General features: G+C 39.5%; 1 protein-coding gene across 5 annotated transcripts in view; it reads left to right on the forward strand.

Moving 5' to 3' along the window:
* The window catches only part of USP47 (ubiquitin specific peptidase 47), a 107,089-nt gene that overhangs the window by 73,944 nt on the left and 13,431 nt on the right, over positions 1-19,714 (forward strand). For all 5 annotated transcript variants that reach the window (XM_032791788.2, XM_032791785.2, XM_032791786.2 and 2 more), the window contains 9 exons: positions 839-951; positions 2,260-2,364; positions 4,018-4,228; positions 4,698-4,813; positions 7,230-7,349; positions 10,726-11,503; positions 16,395-16,570; positions 16,790-16,870; positions 18,098-18,213. In XM_032791788.2, coding sequence (XP_032647679.1) covers positions 839-951; positions 2,260-2,364; positions 4,018-4,228; positions 4,698-4,813; positions 7,230-7,349; positions 10,726-11,503; positions 16,395-16,570; positions 16,790-16,870; positions 18,098-18,213 — 1,816 coding nt within the window. The remainder of the gene's footprint in view (positions 1-838; positions 952-2,259; positions 2,365-4,017; positions 4,229-4,697; positions 4,814-7,229; positions 7,350-10,725; positions 11,504-16,394; positions 16,571-16,789; positions 16,871-18,097; positions 18,214-19,714) is intronic.

The following is a 19,714-nucleotide window of genomic DNA, read 5'->3' on the forward strand; positions in this document are numbered from 1 at the left end:
ACTCTGAAGTTCCACAAAATCTGTAACTTTAATCAGCTGTCAAGCATGTTTTCACAAAGATGCATTGGATAGTATTTTCTCAAGAAATCGAGTGAGGATTCTCAGTTTTCAGCATCATCGGTGTCTGACATTTATGATATTATTTTCATATCATCAATTGCCTAACTGTGGCCAGCCCACATCTTCTACAAAGAAAGTGATAGCCTAAACTACTTTTTAAACTTGAGAAGGAATGTGTCCAATTCCACAGGGCGTATGTGACACTTGAAGGCTAAAAGACAGCTTCATTTGCAGGTGTTAACTTGTTTCTCCTTTAACTTTTTGAGAAATGTCACAGATTCTACATTTCTCCCTTCGTAGCAGAGAATCTTACCTAGTGCATTGCTCTATATTAAAAAAAAACAAACAAAACCCTCCCCACATTTATTTTATCATTATATTGATGATATAAGTTGGAATGTTGTCCTGTTCCTAGAAGGTGAGTGAGTTGATTGTAATAAACTTCTCTTTTAGAATGTAGTCTTCAGTCTTGACTCCCTTGATATACAGCAAAACTCCTTGCTGACTCTGCATTATTATCTAACACTATACTTTGTGGGATTCTAATCTCTTTGATAAAGTATAACTGAAGAAATAAAATCAAGTTGACCTCAACTCCCCTTGAAACACAGGCAAAAACAGTCAATAGCTTAACTACAAAGAGTAAAGTAGGAGGGGAGAAATTTGTCAGGTTGCACAGAGGATATTGCAAATAGTGAAGAATTCTACAGGAAAAAGTGCCATTTAAAAAGGAGTCTTCGTTTTAATCAGCATTTAATTTGTGTGTTTTTATTTATAGAATTTCTTGATGTGAGTGAATATCCAGAGCATATTAAACAATTGGTACAGAAAGAAAAAGAGTTAGAAGAGCAAGAAAAGAAGCAGCGTGAAATTGAGCGCAATACTTGCAAGGTTAGAATTCCAGGTTGCTTAACATTGACTCTACACTTCTATGAAGAACAGTTTAAATATATTGTAAATGATTACTACAATACCATGAGTCTTTTATAGTGTGTGAAGTATTTACATCGGTAGCTCAATAAAAACTAAGGTGCTACATATCTGAATGTCCTACAAAGAGGAGGGCAGGGCTATCATCTGTAGTCAGCTAGATCCCCGAATTTTAAACCATTAAGTAAACAAAAGTGCTATATTTTAGTGGTCTCTGACGCTCAAAATCTTTCTATATACCATTGTGGACCCTAGAAGTTTCCTTCAGAAATGCGATTCCTTGTCTGGTTTTTAAATGTAATTTTCTGGTTGGAAAAATATAACAAGCAAAAAGTGTGGCAGCTGTGATCATGCAGCTCTTAGGGTAAATTTCAGTCAGTCCACTTTAGGAGCAGATGGTGGTTTTCAGTGACAGCACTGTACAGCCTTAAAAATTACATTAACACGAAACTGTACTTTCACATCCCTTGTTGGTAGAATTTGAAAGAGGATGCATTTTAATATAAAATTTATTTCTTTATACTGAACATTGACCAAATAGTAGACAATCTCTATAGTTTTGGATCTGGCACTTTGTGACTTGTAATTTTAAACCTTTTGTTCAGCAAATACTGCTATTCAGTTTCTGTTCCACTTTCACCCCAGTGTTGCCTTTTAAAGTGTTTTCAACTGGTTGAAATAAGGCAAAAGCTGCAGTACTGCTCCAGCTGTGTTTTGTTTGGTTAATTCAAGATGTGGCTGTCCATTCAAACATAGTTTTACAGTAAAAGACATTACAGTATGCTCCACTTATCCGAATGGCTAGGAAGGCACCCAAAACTTTCAGATATCCAGGCATTCGGATAAAAGGAAGTTCTATTTTGAGCAGCAGTTTCAGTGCATGTAGCCGTATGTTAGTGAATCATCTGCTAATACTTTCTCAGTTAGCCTCTTAGCACCTGTAAGAGCTAATCAATGGCTTTGTTGTGTTAATGATTAACGCTTGGTACTTTGTTAAAGACATGAAAAACAATTTTACTGAAAATAAATTCTAACTCTTTAATAAAGTACAGACTATAAAGCATTAAAAGAGCAAAGCTGTTGATTAGCATTAATAGGTTCTAAATGGCTCACTGACAACTTATTAGCGGGTGATTATTATAGGGCTAATTGGGGTCACACTGGAATCAGATTTTCTGGTAATAGGATTTTGAATAAATGGCAGTGTACTGTATTTGCAAATGCATTTGTGACAGATTACGTTTATTCATTCTATTGATGTTTTTATAGATAAAATTGTTCTGCATGCATCCTGTGAAACAAATAATGATGGAGAATAAATTAGAAGTTCATAAGGACAAGACACTGAAGGAAGCTGTAAAAATAGCTTACAAGGTACGGCATCAGGAATGGCAATATCGCAAAACTGGCTGATGTAGTTTGACTGCATAATAGTTGTCCATAGTATGTTTTTATATTTTCATTTTACCATCTTTGACTGCTCTCTTTTATATAGAAAAGCAGCACAAGGCATTCTATTTTGATACTACTGACAAAGTTATTCCATTGATAGATGAGGTTTTTGTACAATTGGTGTGGCACCAACCTTTCCTTTAAAAAACCAGTTTAGCTTCACATACCCATATTCTGAAACCTCAATGCCATCTTCGTGGTTGGTTTATCACAAGTGATTTTTTTCTTCTACCAGTGATTTAACTCTAATCTCCATATTTTGAGGAAGTATGACAATTTATAGTAGGATTGCAGTAACAGTGTGAAAATAAATATAGGCAAAAGATAATTGTCATGAAGGTTTCTGAACACTTGATCCAATGACATTTATTCCTAATTCTAGAGGGCCAATGGATGACTCTTTTCAGATAGACTAAAAGAAGCATGAGTTGTAGATGCTCATATTTCTAAAGACATCTAACTGTAAAGGACGTCCATGCCAGGGACAGATTAAGACAGTCCAGGACCCTAGGCGTACCACAACTCCTGTGTACTGTAATGGTGGCAGGGGAACCTGGGTGCAGCCGCAATGGGCTTCCATTTCCTTCCTGGCTGCCAGCCTCATCTCCCAACCCCTCTCCCCACGCTCACAAAAAAGTAGTGGTAACATGGGGCCCTTCAGTGCTAATCTCAGCACCTGGGAGGTATCTGCTTGGGTGGATGGGTTGGACCTGCTGCATTTTTTCGTTCCTGCCTCACTCCATGTTCTCTGCCAGAGTGGCGTTAGCATGGCCCCTCCAGATCAGGGGGTCTTGGGGTGAAAACCCCATTTGAGATGTTTGGGCAATTCATCCCTCTTAGAGCTATTGTTTCAGGCTATGTGCAAATGCTGTGGCATCAGTTACTTTTACATCATATTTTCAAGCTTTTGTTTGCAATCATGGAATAGGAGCTTAGTTTTTTAAGCTGAAAGTTCACATTGTGATGTGATGACATGACTCTGTTAATTGGGGCTAACAGTATTATGCCATGGCCCTGAAGTCACTACTTTTAGTCAATATGCAACCTTATCTGCTGTCCAGACATTTTCCTTGGATTGTGTCTTCAGGTGCTCAGGGTCCCTGTTTCCACAATCACCTCTACTAGCTACTCTTGGTTTCACTTGTAGTCTTCTCTTCTCCCTAGTCATATTTGCTTTGGGAAGGACAAATTTGTCTTCTGCCACTCTGTCTAATTTGAAAAACAAACATCAAACATTGTTCTGTTGGCCTCCTGATAAAAGAAGTAGCATAAGGTTCTGAACACAGCAGCTCTTTCACTTTTATTAGTGATTGTTTGGCATGCAAAGCCATAATCGAAGTGGCATTACCAGTTAAATACTGTGTGTGCCAAGAGATGTGTGGGAGATAGGATAGTGGTAGTAGGACCTTGGCAAGGTCAGGTTTCATGTGAGAACTTAATGCAGCCAAGAAGAACCATGCCTGGATTCTCAAAGGGCTATTGTTGAAAGGGAGAGAAATGCATTGTGTTAAAGAAAAAATATATATACATTATTGTGAAATAGTATTTAATTTCACTTCTGCATTTATGTTCTAGATAATGGATATAGAAGAAGCAGTTCCTCTGGACTGCTGTCGTCTTGTTAAATATGATGAGTTCCACGATTACTTGGAGCGATCATTTGAAGAGGAGGAGGAGGATATACCAATGGGACTCTTACTTGGAGGAGTCAAATCAACATACATGTTTGACTTACTTTTGGAAACAAGAACACCTGACCAGGTTTTCCAGTGTTATAAACCTGGAGGTAAGAAATATAGTTCCATAAATCCAAAATCAGCTTAAAGTTTATAATGTATGGTGTGATGATGATAAATACAAACTCTGCAATGTGAAACAAAAATGCTTGAGTGTGAATGAATGAGATTTTTTTCTTGAATTAGATTCTAGTAAAACTTGCAGCATTCAAAAATGTTAACTAGTCTAATTGTTTTTATGTAGCAGATGCTGCCAGTGTTCTAATTAAAGCAGTGCTAGAAAGCATTGCTATAATTAGATGATATATTGAATAACATTTTTATCTAGTTGGCATTAGATTAGTTGCTTATCTTACTGCCTGAAAGAAGAATGCTGTGATCGTGACTGCTAGTGGAGTGAGTTAAAACTCATGTATATTTAATGATAATCTTTAAATGGTATACTGTAAAAACATCACATTTCTTTTGTGTTTTTTTTTAACTGAATCATTCTCGTACTGTATTTTCTCTTTGCTACAGAGGTTATGGTGAAGGTTCATGTAGTAGACCTAAAGACTGAATCTGTTGCTCCTTCTATCAGTGTGCGAGCTTATTTGAATCAGACAGTTACAGAATTCAAGCAACTCATTTCAAAGGTAATTTATAGTTTTTAATTCAATCTACATATGAAAACGTAGTATGATTTAAATACCATGGGTGAGAACCTCATGCTGCTCCCAGGCCTTCAGACTACAGTAACTCCTCACTTAAATTCAACCTGGTTAACGTTGTTTCGTTGTTACGTTGCTGATCAGTTAGAGAACGTGCTTGTTTAAAGTTGTGCAGTGCTCCCTTATAACGTTGTTTGTCAGCTGCCCTACTTTGTTCACTGCTTGCAGAAAGAGCAGCCCATTGGAGCTAGCTGGTGGGGGCTTGGAATCAAGGTGGACCGGCAGCCCCTCATCAGCTCCCCAATCCCCTAAGTTTCCTGTGCGGCAGTTCAGCTGTCCCTCCCCCCACTGCCATGTGCTGCTCCTGCCCTCTGGCTTAGAGCTGCCCCTGGGAGCTTTCTGCTTGCTGGGTGGAGGTGGGGAAGGGGAGACCTAATGTCAGGCTGTTCCCCTGCTCCTGCCCCCCTTACCCCATCTCCATGGTGGGGTGGGGAAAGGGGGGACACAACAGGGCTCAGGACAGAGGGAGCTTGTTGGCAGCAGCTGCTGTCTCAACTTGCTGATCTACTTAAAAAGGCAATGTACTTAAAGTGAGGTCAGTGTACTTAATTAAAGAGGCAACGCACATCTCTCACATAGGGTGTGTCTCTCTGACTCTGACTACCATGCTGTTTCTGTCTCCATTTGTGTTGCCTTGTAGAGTGTGAGGCTACATTAATAGCAATATGTTAACCCTTGAGGGCTCAGCCAAGTACTAGTTCATCATTTAGCAGTAAGGTATTCCCTGGGAAATGTCCCACCCTCTGACTTCACCACCTCAACCAAGCTTCACAATCATCATTGCTGTGTACAGTATTAAATTGTTTAAAACTTATACTCTGTGTGTGTGTTTGTTTATATATATATATAGTCTTTTGTCTGGTGAAAAAAATTTCCTTGGAACCTAACTCCCCCATTTACATTAATTCTTATGGGGAAATTGGATTCACTTAACATAGTTTCACTTAAAGTCGCATTTTTCAGGAGCATAACTACAACATTAAGCGAGGAGTTACTGTACATAGAAGTGCCCTGACAGCCCGTATCCAGCCAGGAGAAGATTCCTGACAGACACAGCAGAAGACGTGTACAGTTGCATGCAAAGACTCCCTCGCAAGCCCCTGGTATAGGCAGCATGCTAGTGGTGGTGTAACAACATGTAGCGTTGCAGTCCTCTCATTCCCTGAGAACAACCAAGAATCAGGATAAGTCCCTTTGTCTGCAGAGCTGAAAGTTCTATGCTGCCCTTCAGAGGCTCAGCAGGGAATCTCAAGCTCAGTGTTAATATGAATGAATAACAATATCTCTACCCTGATATAACACTGTCCTCGGGAGCCAAAAAATCTTACCGCATTATAGGTGAAACTGCATTATATCGAACTTGCTTTGATCCACCAGAGTGCGCAGCCTGCCCCCCCCCCCCCCTTTCCCGGAGCGCTGCGTTACCACGTTATATCCGAATTCGTGTTTTATCGGGATAGAGGTATGTATATATGGCTCAAATTCCAGGGTCATCCTGAAATCTGAATTTCAGCTTCTAAATAGATGAGGTAGAATTTGTTATATTCTGGGATCACTGTATTTTACTGCTCTTGCAGGATACCACTTTTGACAGCTTTTATGGCATAGGATGCTTTCATTTGGGGGCTGATTTGCCATGGTTGCAGTGGTATAAGACTACAATAACTCCACTGTCACTGTTAGAATTACACTAGAATAAAACTGGTCTTAGTCAGTCCTTATGTAACTTCCCATATAACTTTTTCCTAATATGAAATATCACTGGAAAAATGAAAGAAAAAATCTTCCACAAAATTCAAAATTTTGAAGATGTTTCTATTTCAAAGGGTTTGAAACCTATCCTGTTTGTGTTTACTTTCAAAAAATTTTCATTCAATTTATTTTATCAAAACGCTTATAGAAGATGGCTGACCAGTGGGCAATACTTGATGCTTCAGAAGATTTACTTTCTTACCTTCTCAGATTGGCTTCTTCACACTATCTTCTTAACTTGCATAGCTACAAATATTTAGCCATTTGAAGATGTAACCAGCTGCCTTAAAAACATTTGTTTGTTACTCTGATCTCCTGCAGAAGTGAATTTCAAAATTTGACTGCATATCAGTTAAAGCAGTATTTTTTTTTTGTTCTGAATTTATTGCCTTCTAATTTCAATGAAACTGGTTTTCACTGTTTCCTTCAAACTTTTTAAACAGTTTAATCAGGCTGATTTAATCTCTTTATTTTACGTATTCTAATAATAACCAAACTTTCTCCTCCCATGTGGTAGTTTTTAGAAATCAAGTTAAAATATTTATGAAAGGATATGCTGTTTTTCTTAAACTGCATTATGGTGTTGTAGGCTGTACGTCTGCCTGCTGAAACAATGCGGGTAGTACTGGAACGTTGCTACAATGACTTGCGTCTTCTCAATGTGGGCAACAAAACACTGAAAGCTGAAGGCTTTTTTAGAAGTAATAAGGTAAGATCTCTCTCTTTTTCTTTTAAATCATTCTTTTTTAATATAGTTATAACCATTACTTAGATTTTTCTAACTTTTACAATACTTATGTAGAACAGCTGGATATATTATTTTCTTCATTTTTTTTTCTTCAGTTCAAAATCCCCTCTCAGTTTAAGAGAACCTCACAAATTTTGTACTGTTAAGAGAGCTAGCGTAAGAGTTATCTGAAGCCAGATGGCTAAGGCCTGGTCTACGCTACGTGTTTAAATCGATTTAAAGAGCGTTAAATCGATTTAATGCTGTACCCGTCCACACTACAACGCCCTTTATATCGATATAAAGGGCTCTTTAAATCAATTTCTGTACTCCATCCCGACGAGAGAAGTAGCGCTAAATTCGGTATTAACATATCGGATTACAGTTAGTGTGGACGGAAATCGATGTTATTGGCCTCCGGGTGGTATCCCACAGTGCACCACTGACCGCTCTGGACAGCAATCTGAACTTGGATGCAGCGGGCAGGTAAACAGGAAAAGCCCCGCGAACTCTTGAATTCATTTCCTGTTTGCCCCAGCGTGGAGCTCTGATCAGCATGGGTGGCGATGCAGTCTCAAATCCAAAAAGAGCTCCAGCATGGACCGTACGGGAGATACTAGATCTGATCGCTGTATGGGGAGACAAATCTGTTGTATCAGAGCTCCGTTACAGAAGCACGAAATGCCAAAGCGTTGAAAAAAAATCTCCAGGATACACAGCGCTGCATGACAAGCGTAACGGGAAGCCAGAGACTCAAATGGACGCTCATGGATGGAGGGGTACTGAGGACTCCAGCTATCCCACAGTCCACAGCAGTCTCTGAAAAGTATTTGCATTCTTGGCTGAGCTCCCAATGTCTGTAGGTTCAAACACAGTGTCTGGCGTGGTTCAGGAATAGCTCCTCAGTTTCTTCCCCCACCCCACCACGTGAAAGAAAAGGGAAAGAAATCATTTCTTGACTTCTTTCAATGTCACCCTATGTGTACTGAATGCTGCTGGTAGACGCGATGCTGCAGCAGTGAAGAGCAGTTATCCGCTCCTCTCCCTCTCCCGGTGGTAGACGGTGCAATATAGGACTAGTAACCGTCCTCATGAATATCTAGCATGAGTGCATCCCCACTGGCCAACAGGTTGAGGTTACTGGCAGGGCATAGGAAAAATGGAATAATCCCAGTTCAGTACTCCAGTAGATGGTACAGAACGGCTGTAACCTGTTCATCATAGCAACTGGGGGCTGAGCTTCATCAGCAAGCCCCTCCCTTTCACCTGTGTAAAGAAAAGATTCCATACTGCCTGGACTGTCATAGCCCCGGAAGGCTGCCTCCCCCTCATTTTATGTCACTAACAAGTCTCTGTTTCTTATTCCTGCATTCTTTATTACTTCATGACACAAATGGGGGGGACACTGCCACGGTAGCCCAGGAAGGTTGGGGGAGGAGGGAAGCAACGGGTGGGGTTGTTGCAGGGGCACCCCCTGTGAATACTGACACGGAGCAGCTGTGCTCTGATACACTGGTCTCTAATACACTTGCCCCTTATTCTAGGCAGGACTGACTCTATTTTTAGAAACCATAAGGGAGGGATTGACTCAGTCCCAAGTGAGTCAATCCCAATTTTGCTTTTGCGTTGCGCGCCCGGCCGATTTCAGCCAGGGGCACTCATGATAGCAGCGGACAGTACAGAGGGGAGAGATAACCGTCATCTCATTGCCAGTTTTCTCCGGCAGTAGACGGTACAGAATGACCGGTAACCATCTCTGCTATCATTGCAAAAGCAAGTGAATGCTGCTGTGTAGCGCTGGAGTATCGCCTCTCTCTCCGCGGCATCCAGTACACATACGGTGCCGGAAAAAAAAAAAAGCTGAACGGGCTCCATGGTTGCCGTGCTATGGCGTCTGCCAGGGCAATCCAGGGAAAAACGGCGCGAAAGGATTGTCAGTGATGTTTTCCCGAGGAAGGAATGACTGACGACATTTACCAGAACCCCCGCGACAATAATGATTCAACCAGAATTCCAAGGGGCGGGGGAGACTGCGGGAACTATGGGATAGCTACGAAGTGCTACCCACAATGCAACGCTTCAGAAATCAACGTTAGCCTCGGACTACTATGGACGCACAACGCCGAATTACTGTGCCTAGTGTGGTGTGCGCATGAAATCGAAATTTTATAATTTTAGCTAATTCGATATTATCCTATAATGTAGACATGGCCTAAGACAAGGTTGAGCTGTTTCCAACATTCTGCAATCTGACTGATCTCTGAAGTTCAATAGCATAAGATTCTAGTACTAATGAATGGAGCAGGGGCAATGTATTGCTCACAGACTGGTATAATTTGTATTTCAAGGCCTTGGACCATTACATCTGCTCTTGGAATGGGAGTTCCTTCAGAACTTAAACACAAACAAACAAAAAACCTATTCTTACAATCTGCTAGCTTTGACCAAAGTATTTATAGTAAATATTTCCAACACTAGCTTCATAGTGCAAGTGAGAACTTAAATAATTTTGTACTTTTGGCATATATAGCTTTGTGGTGGTTTATCTGGTCCCATGGGACATTTCTTCCATTAATTATCTTCTGGCTTTGAGGTTTGGGTTCAAGAGTGGTTTGGTATCAGAATATGTTGCTACATAGGAATATTGTGTCTGGATCCAGCAGGGTTTTGTGAGGGCTTTGTATTGCTCTGTAGCTGATAGACTCCATAATGACCTTGCATCAAAGCCTTTTCATCGGAGGAAACCTCAATAAAGCATGGCAACCTTTGAGGAAGGGAAAACAGGAATTCACCTTCCACCAAAACAGCCCTTTGAATCCTAAGATCCAAATAGCCTATGGTTCTGCATCAACCATGCATTTATTTAAGCAATATCATAAATTCAAATAAGAGACTTACGGTCCCTCTTCCAAAAGGGACTTTACCTTGACTCCATCACAAAAATACAAGTGCATATGTGCTAACACTTATCAATTGTATGTTAGGTGGTGCAACTTACTCTGTATGCATACTACCCTTCTGGTTCTAGGAAAGTGTTTTTTGTTCTTAAAATTTTGCCTACAGTATTGTAGTTGTCCAGTAGTGCTGGTAGGAGCCCTGTCCACCTATTTACAACTTACTTGTAATCTGCCTAGTGTGATTATTTAATATATGTAAAACTAAATTATTTAGCTCTCAGAATAATTAATAAGATGGGTATTCTTTATTAAGTCTCCTCTAAAACTGGGATTTAAAAATAGATTAATTTTTATATTGTCATTTTTCCAATACATTCTGAATACTGGTATATATTGTATGTTGCTGCCTATACTATTAAGTAACATAGCTATGTAGTATAATTGTATGATTTTATGTTTAGGTATTCGTTGAAAGTTCAGAGTCTTTGGATCGCCAGATGGCATATACAGACTCCCATTTGTGGAAACTTTTGGATCGTCATGCAAACACAATCAGGCTATATGTTTCATTGCCAGAACAATCTCCTGGGTCTCAATTTAAAAGGACAGTCAATCAAAAAGCGAGTGGAGATTCAGGCAATTTGGATGAAGCCTGTGCAAGAGTGAAAGGACCTCTAGGTAATATGAGATCTGTAGAGGCTATCCTGGAAGAAAGCACTGAAAAACTCAAAAGCTTATCGCTCCAGCAAGAGCAGGAAGGAGATAATGCAGACAGTAGCAAGAGCACAGAAGCAAGTGACTTTGAAAGCATCGAATCACCTTTGAATGAGGTAGACTCTTTAGCATCAGCAGAAAACAGAGAACTTGAAAACCAAATTCAGATTTCTGATCCAGAAAATTTCCAGTCAGAGGAGCGGTCAGATTCTGATGTGAATAATGACAGAAGCACAAGTTCAGTGGACAGTGATATTCTTAGTTCCAGTCACAGCAGTGACACTTTGTGCAACGTGGACAGTGCCCCGATCCCCTTGGCTAATGGACTTGATTCTCATAGCATCACAAGTAGTAGGAGATCTAAAGCAAATGAAGGGAAAAAAGAAACCTGGGACACAGCGGAAGAAGATTCTGGAACTGACAGTGAATATGATGAAAGTGGCAAGAGTACAGGAGAAGCACAATACATGTACTTCAAAGCAGAGCCCTATGCTTCAGATGAAGGTTCAGGAGAAGGACAGAAATGTATGTATTTATTCTATTTTATTAAAAGTACTTTTTAATCCATCTAGCTTTTAACATGGAGAAATACAGTCTGAAAAAACACAAGTATTAAAATTTAACTGGACCACTGTTTTTTCAAACTGGGCTCCGCAGACCCCGGGGGGTCCCCAGGCCATTCTGATCAACTCCTCCCCCTCACTCCTAGCACCTCCCAGAGTGGGCTCTCTCTCCCAGAGGCTACTGAAGCCAAACGGGGAGATTTTAGGGGCTAAAAGTCTTGGAGCGCAGCAGGGGTAAGGCAGGCTCCCTGCCTGCCTTGGCTCTGTGCTGCTCCCAGAACTCCCATACTCAAACTCCCTCCCAGAGCCTTCACCCCACACACCCTCCTGCACCCCAACCCCAGTCTGATGAAAGTGAGTGAGGGTGTGGAAGAGCAAGCGACAGAAGTGGGGGGATGGAGTGAGCGGGGGACAGGAAGAGATGCGGTGGGGTAAGGCCTTGGGGGAAGGGGTAAAGTGGGAGTGGCGTCTGGGGCTGAGTAGGGACTTGAGGATGCCCAAAAAATTTTAAATCGGAAATAGGGGTCCTTGAGTTGCTTAAATTTTTGAGAACTGCTTTGAACTAGACCATTGAAGCACTCCGTTTTAATGCATTTTTTTCAGAATGCTTAGCAATATGTCAACAATATATTTTCATGTTCACTTGTTAAGCCATGTTATAACACTTTGTAAGAAAAGTGTGAAGTTTCCCAGTGAACAATAGAATGACAGTCATAATTCTTCATGTTCTTGGAAATAGCACCTTGTATATATATTTATGGGGAAAAAATGGCTAGAGGGTAGGTACAGTATAGCTTTTCTGACACTGACTTCGTACAGTGTCATACAATGTGTTTGCTTGTAGCTCAAAGAGCAAATAGTAGTGATAACTTACCCTAACAATTATGATACCATTTTTGTTTTTAGATATAATTTTTATTGTGAAGAGAAACTTGAATTCCTGTGGAACAAAAAACATTTTGTTTCCGCAGCTATTGATCTTTTAGGTTTCTAGAGTATGTGAAGCTTCACTAACCTAAATATAATAGGTTAAGTACAAAGGAATATCTGGTCCCAGATAAAATGATACACCAAATTTGAAGAGAGTCTAACACAACTGAGTCATATTGCTGTTGATCCTTTACATATATTTTATACATTTTTTTAAACATATACAGTAACTCCTCGCTTAACATTGTAGTTATGTTACTGAAAAATGCTACGTTAAGTGAAACGATATTAAGCAAATCCAATTTCCCCATAAGAATTAATGTAAATAGGGGGGATTAGGATCCAGGGAATTTTTTTTGCCAGACAAAAAAGACATTATATACACAGTATTTGTTTTAAACAAACAATTTAACATACAGCAGTGATGATTGTGAGGCTTATGCCTATCTCATAGAACTGGAAGGGACCCTGAAAGGTCATCGAGTCCAGCTCCCTGGCTTCACTAGCAGGACCAGGTACTGATTTTGCCCCAGATCCCTAAGTGGCCCGCTCAAGGATTGAACTCACAACCTAGGTTTAGTAGGCCAATGCTCAAAACTACTGAGCTGTTTTGTTTGATTCTCCACTGAGCTATTTTGTTTGATTCTTGAGGTGGCGGAGTCAGAGGATGGGATCTTTCCCAGGGAATGCCTTGCTGTTAAATGATGTACTAACACTCGGCTGAGCCCTCAAGGGTTAACGCATTGTTAATGTAGCATCACGCTCTACAAGGCAGCACAACTGGAGGGAGGGGAGACAGCATGGCAGACACAGACAGACAGTACCTGTGTGTGAGAGAGAGATGCACATTGCCCCTTTAAGTACGCTGACCCAACGCTAAGTACATTGCCTTTTTAAGTAGATCAGCAAGTTGAGACAGCAGCTGTTGTCAGGAAGCTCCCTCTGTCCTGAGCCCTGTTGTGTGCCCCTCCTCCCCCCATGGAGATGGGGTACAGGAGTGGGGGGAGGAGGACACCCTGACATAAGCACTGCTCTTTTCTCCCCCCTCTGCACAGTATGCAGGAGGCCCCTGGGAATAGCTCCAAGGCCGAGAGGGCAGAAGCAGCACGTGGCAGTGGGGGGAGAGACACCTGAACCGCCTGGCCATTGACAGCCTGCTGGGCAACTGTCACACAGGAACCTTAGGGAAGCCGATATGGGGGCTGACAGCCCACCCTGGTTCCAGGCCCCCTCCAGCCAGCTTCAACGGGCTGCTCTTTCTGCAAGCAGTGGACAAAGCAGACGGCTACCAAACAATGTTATAAGGGAGCATTGCGCAACTTTAAATGAACATGTTCTCTAATTGATCAGCAATGTAACAATGAAACAACTTTAACTGGGACGATGCTAAGTGAGGAGTTACTGTACATACAGAAAAGAAAAACAAAGCCATATTAGATTTTGTAGGTGGTATGTAATGAAGAGACTGGCATGAAATTAATAGCAGGAATTAGAAAGTGAAGAGAAGTTTAAGAAAAATATAAAATATCTGGTGTAAATTTACATTAGTATGCCGAAAGAGATGACCAAGTGAAAATGTGGGTGGTAATGGACTTTTTTTTGTGAACTGAAGGATTTTTATGAAATCAGGCATCTTGAAGTAGTAAAAGTAGAGTAAATAAACGTCCTTGTAACCTATAGCTGTTGCTTTGATACACAACATTTACTGAACATTTGTTGTTATAAAACTGCAGTTAGAGAAGTTGAATCATAGGTACTGCAGAAGTATGAACAAAAAATGTAAAATCTCCCTTTAAAACTTGAAAAGACTCTTTCATACTAATCTGGTTTTGAACCACTGCAAATACTGATCAATTTTACAGGAATAAGTAAACAAAAGCATTAGTTTTTTAGGTTATTTTTTATGCTTTCTTATTGCATTGTATTGGTATATTGAGGAAAAATATCTGAAATATATCTTTGTACAGCAGCATGAACAATTTTGAAGTATGTTAAGTTTGGAGTTATATTTTATACGTAGATTTCTCTTCAGAAAATAACTCAGTTGGAGAGCATCCATAAACTACTTCATGTATCTATGTATTTTCTCCTATTTTAGCAATCATAAGCCCTTTCACTGTACTTTTTGTTATTGTAGATTAAACCTAGAAAAAGTAGTGCATTTCCACTGTTATATAGTATAGTTTAAAATGCTTATTTCAAATACTTTAATTCAGTTTGTAACGTTATATTAAAAATAAGCTGCATAAATTGCATCATTCTTTATATCCTTTCTCATGAGCAAATGATAAAGGCTAGTTGCTGGCAGAGGGGCATATCCTCAAATTGTGTAAATTGACATAGCTCCATTGAAGTCCGTGAACTATGACCATTTATGTAAGCTGAGGATCTGCCCTTGACAGAATTCTTCCTGTCTGGAAATAATGGACAAATCTTGCTTGCTTTACTTACATAGTTCCATTGATTTCAGTAGGACAGGTACTTCACCATGTAGTACACCTCTACCCTGATATAACACGGTCCTCGGGAGCCAAAAAAATGTCACTGCCTTATAGGTGAGACTAGCAGCTGGGCTCAGGTGGCACTTTAAAGGGCCTGGGATTCCCCGGTGCTTTACTGCTTTATATCCGAATTCATGTTATATCAGGGAGAGGGGTATTTGGCGCTATATAAGTATTCTTGGAGTAATACAGCCTAATGTGATTAAACCTAAATAGTGTAGGCTCCAGTTGTTCGTAATTCTTAAATTAGTCCAGATTGCATACATGAAAAAATAAAAATATTCTAAGCAAGCAGGTTTTCTTGTTGCTTTTCAATATGGACTAGTACAGTAAAGCTTTGAGACTTACTATTGAATATAAAAATAACTGCATTATAGCATGATAAATATATTGAATAGTTTGAGTGATACAAGTAATATACTGAGATTGAAGGTACAAAAAGGGCTTGAAAAGCTAGGCAAGTAGGAAAATTTCTCTGGAGTGTTGAAGGACCTAAACCATCAGCTTTGATCTTCTTCTTTAAAATTACTTTAAGATTTTTTTTAATGGTTCCAAAGGCAACCTTTCAAACAAGAGCCAGTGTAGTGATGCCTTTCTGAACTTGTAAGCATAGTGCTGTAGGGCCTCTGATGTCTCATCACATCTGTTCAAAATGTTGTGGGCAGCAGTTCAAATGAGAATAATCTGAGAAGTTAATATGCGGATTGGGAAAGCTTTGAGTAGCAACTGACATAGCTGTAGCAGCCAAGGCAAGGAGGGCACAGAAGTAGCAAATGCATCCATCCTCAATAGAGTAGAATTGTGGCAGCCCCCACATACACAGTGAAGTAGCGAAGAGGCTCCTGGGTGGGCTGAAGAGAAGGGGAAGCGTGCTCCTTTCATCCAATGGCAAGGTAATGGGTAAGATTTCAAATTCACATCTGCGAGCCAGAGACTTATATAAAAGCTGGATGGTGTATATTGTTAGTAATGGTATAGAAATACCTAACCCACAGCTCTAGATCCAGTTTCCTGCTCTGTCAGAGACTTCCCGTTTGACAATGGGTAAGCCAGGTAGTTTCAAATTTTGAAATCCCCCTAATCTATTTAGATAGTTTTTAAAATTTTACACTTAGGCTCTCAGTGCCTCAGTTCCCCATCTGTAAAATGGGATTAATAATACTTCACTGTCTCACAGGGGTGTTTGAGCATAAACATATGAAAGATTGTGTGGCACTCCTATATTATGATAACGGGAGCTATAAAATATCTAATATAGATAAAATGTGAAGAGGGACCTGGTCCATGGCTGGCACTCTTAGGTATTACTACCATACAAATAATGGTGAACAAGTATGTGGAAACAAATTTTCACAAATTAAATGGACAAAATTTGGTGGTCGCTTTGTAACACAAGGTTGGGTTTTTGTTTTTGTTCTTTAGGGTTGCTTGTACATGTTGATAAAAGAATTACACTGTCTTCCTTCAAGCAACACTTGGAGCCCTTTGTTGGAGTTCTCTCTTCTCACTTCAAGGTCTTTCGAGTCTATGCCAGCAATCAAGAGTTTGAGAGTGTTCGGCTGAATGAGACACTTTCATCATTTTCTGATGACAATAAGGTTAATCAAATGAGCTTTGAATAATTAAAAACTTATAGAATAGAACCAAATTTAGTTGGCTGACTAGGCAACTTTTGCGGACTAATTCTGTGTTGGATGAAATTCACTACCCTACTTCATGGCATCCTTGCTATATTGATAGTATTAACACAGTATTAGAAGAGAACTAACTTTTGACTTTTAATATCAGTTCTGATGATGATTCTTTTCAATTAATAGATAACTATTAGACTTGGAAGAGCACTTAAGAAGGGGGAATACAGAGTCAAAGTGTACCAGCTCTTGATAAATGAGCCAGAAGTAAGTAATTTTATATTTTAAAATCTTCTGAAAGTAGTGTATGAAGACACTGAAATGTGCATTAGTCTTAATTTTTGGGGGGGGAAAAAACCACAAAAACCCTTAAGGGTAAAATCCCCACTAAATTTTCACTTTTCACTCCATGCACACTCTATACCGAAAGCCTCCCTAACTAGACAATTTGCGTTGAAAGAACTCTCTAATAGGTGTCATGTTTTCCAATAATGTAGTGCTAGAATATTTACTGCCATCAGATACTGCAAAGCAACACTTGTCAGAAAGATTCACTAATTGACTATGGTGATATAGCTGTTCGCACAAGACTAGTCTGTAGTAGTGCTAGAAACAAAGGTGACTGTCTTGTAATACAATTGATTAACATAAGTATCCATTTGAGACTTAAAGTACAATTAAGTGACTGTAAAAATAACTTTGTAGAGTCCATGTTTTGTCTCAATTTCCACATAAAAATTGCTTTGTTTACATGTGCACCCGAGTTGTGCTTTATTTACACCTGTAATAAATACACTGCAGTTTCATCAGTTACTAATATGATGTGTAAGCAGAAAAGAACAGTTGATTGAATAATGCTTGAAATGAAATTGATCACTAACTTAAGATCAGACAATGTTTTGATTTAAAAATCATTTTCCAAGTATGAACAGCTTTCTTCAATAGAAGAAGTTCTGTACTATGGAGCCAGTAAATAGCACATTAAAACTAAAGAAGGATGGCACCAGTGTGGTGACAGGACTTATTTAATTGAAAAATAGCTTTCCAAATAATTTTAATGCCCATATATCTATTCTATTAGGAAAAAAGGCAAATCCCACCATCATATGTTGAAACATGGTTGTTCCTGCTTTGAGCAGGGGTTGGGCTAGATGACCTCCTGAGGTCCCTTCCAACCCTGACATTCTATGATATGTTTTACAATTTTTCTGAAGTTTTAATAATGTACACAATGTTTAATTCTTAACTACTATGCCTTTATTTCAGTCAAGTTTTTGGTTTGTGAATGAACTGGAAGTAAACAGCAATGAGTTACTAATGCACTAATGAGCACAGCCTGTTGTGAATCAGTTTAGTTAAGTATCTTGCTCACACAAAGTTATCAACTGTCATTTTCTTGGGTGATGGAGACTGAGCAAGACTATAGCATGAATGAGAGATACTGTTTTATGAATAAACAATACTAGCACTAATGTATATTTGTTGTGTTCACAGCCATGCAAGTTTCTTTTAGATGCTGTTTTTGCTAAAGGAATGACTGTGCGTCAGTCAAAAGAGGAGCTACTTCCTCAACTCAGGGAGCAATGTGGCTTAGATCTGACTATTGACAGGTAAAAAACATACAGTCAAGATTAAAACTGCTGGATTAAATACAACTAAGAGTGCCCCTGTTTCTGTTCCTCAGAAGCCAAGAGGACCTGCTATAAATATTAGGAGGAAATTTTGTTTCTCTTTTATGGGAGAAAGTATTAATATAATCAGTCCCAGCTGGTTTTTTAGTGGATTTTTTGGAGATAGTTGAAAGGTGATCAGTTATTGTGTTGTCTGAGCCAAACTGTGAATATAAAAGATTAATTTGTGATAAATTTCTAGCCTTCGTTCCATCTGGAAAGATTAAGGGAGTGCTGCTTAAATGGAAATGCCTTTTTTTGAAATGCAGTCTATAAGTTCAGATCTGTTTGCACTTCTATCCTGTCATGGTGGTATTGCCTGTTGGGAATGTTAAAGGTAACAGTACCTCTCTAAAAGCTGAAAAGGGAAGAAAAGAAAAACACTTCACAATAAAAAAGGCCAGTCTCTGAGAGATACAATCCAAACATTTCTGTGTAGCAGTAGAACAAATGCTGCTCTGTGGGATTGCTCTGACATGTTGCCTCTTCTGATTTTCCATACACTTCAAATTCTTGCCTCAGGGCTGGAGAAGATCTGCAAGATGGAGCCACATGAGTCAGACACCCACCCTCTAAGTGTGTGTCCTCTTTTTTTTTAAAAAAAAAAAGAAGAAATGTTTTTAGTGGGGGAGAAGCTGAGGGTAGAGCTTGGGGGAGAATAATACCACTAATTTATTTCCCATTCCTGCTTAAGAAGGCATTCTTCCCTCCCACTGTCCCTTTCCTTATGCACCCCAGGGATTGGCCAGATACAGTCATAGTCCCATATTCTCTTGAGCATGTGTACTCCCACTAATAAGTACAATCCTTTCTAGAGCTTTGCAATGTCTCCTTGTCAGCACTAGGTTTCAAAAGCCATAATTGAAACCTCTCTGAATAACCCACCTACAGATGAGAGAGATTAATATTTCAGTATTGTCAGAAAATAGAAGTATGATGATTCATCTCAGAATTCTTTGGTATGCCTGGTTTAATTTAGACTCACTTATTCTCATATACAAGAGTCATGCATGAAGACCTAAATAACATACAAAGCGTACTCCTGTATTTTGTATCTACATGAGATTTCACAGTGTATTTAATTATGAACTTAATAAACTTGCTGCTATTTCCCCTTTTTAAGAATTTTGCAATTCATAGTAGATCACCAGTTATACAATATTTATACTGCTTTTAGAATATGCGGTAGATACACAGTAGTTCTGCTGAGCGCTTCACATGTCTGATAGCTGGAGGGCATACATCAAGCAGCTTATTTTTAGCCACAAAATAAACATTTTTCCCTAAGACCAGCTTGCTGGCTAAAAGTAGAATTATGTTCTACATAGATCATTGGTCTCCAAGCCAGCAATCTCAGTGTCCTCTCGGAAATCTAATACCTGAAGATTGCCGTATTGGGTACGTTGTAGAGGAAAATGCTTAAGCTCTTAGCTGAAGGAGA

This window comes from Chelonoidis abingdonii, chromosome 4 (assembly GCF_003597395.2).
Source record: "Chelonoidis abingdonii isolate Lonesome George chromosome 4, CheloAbing_2.0, whole genome shotgun sequence".
In the NCBI taxonomy this organism is placed as follows: Eukaryota; Metazoa; Chordata; order Testudines; family Testudinidae; genus Chelonoidis; species Chelonoidis abingdonii.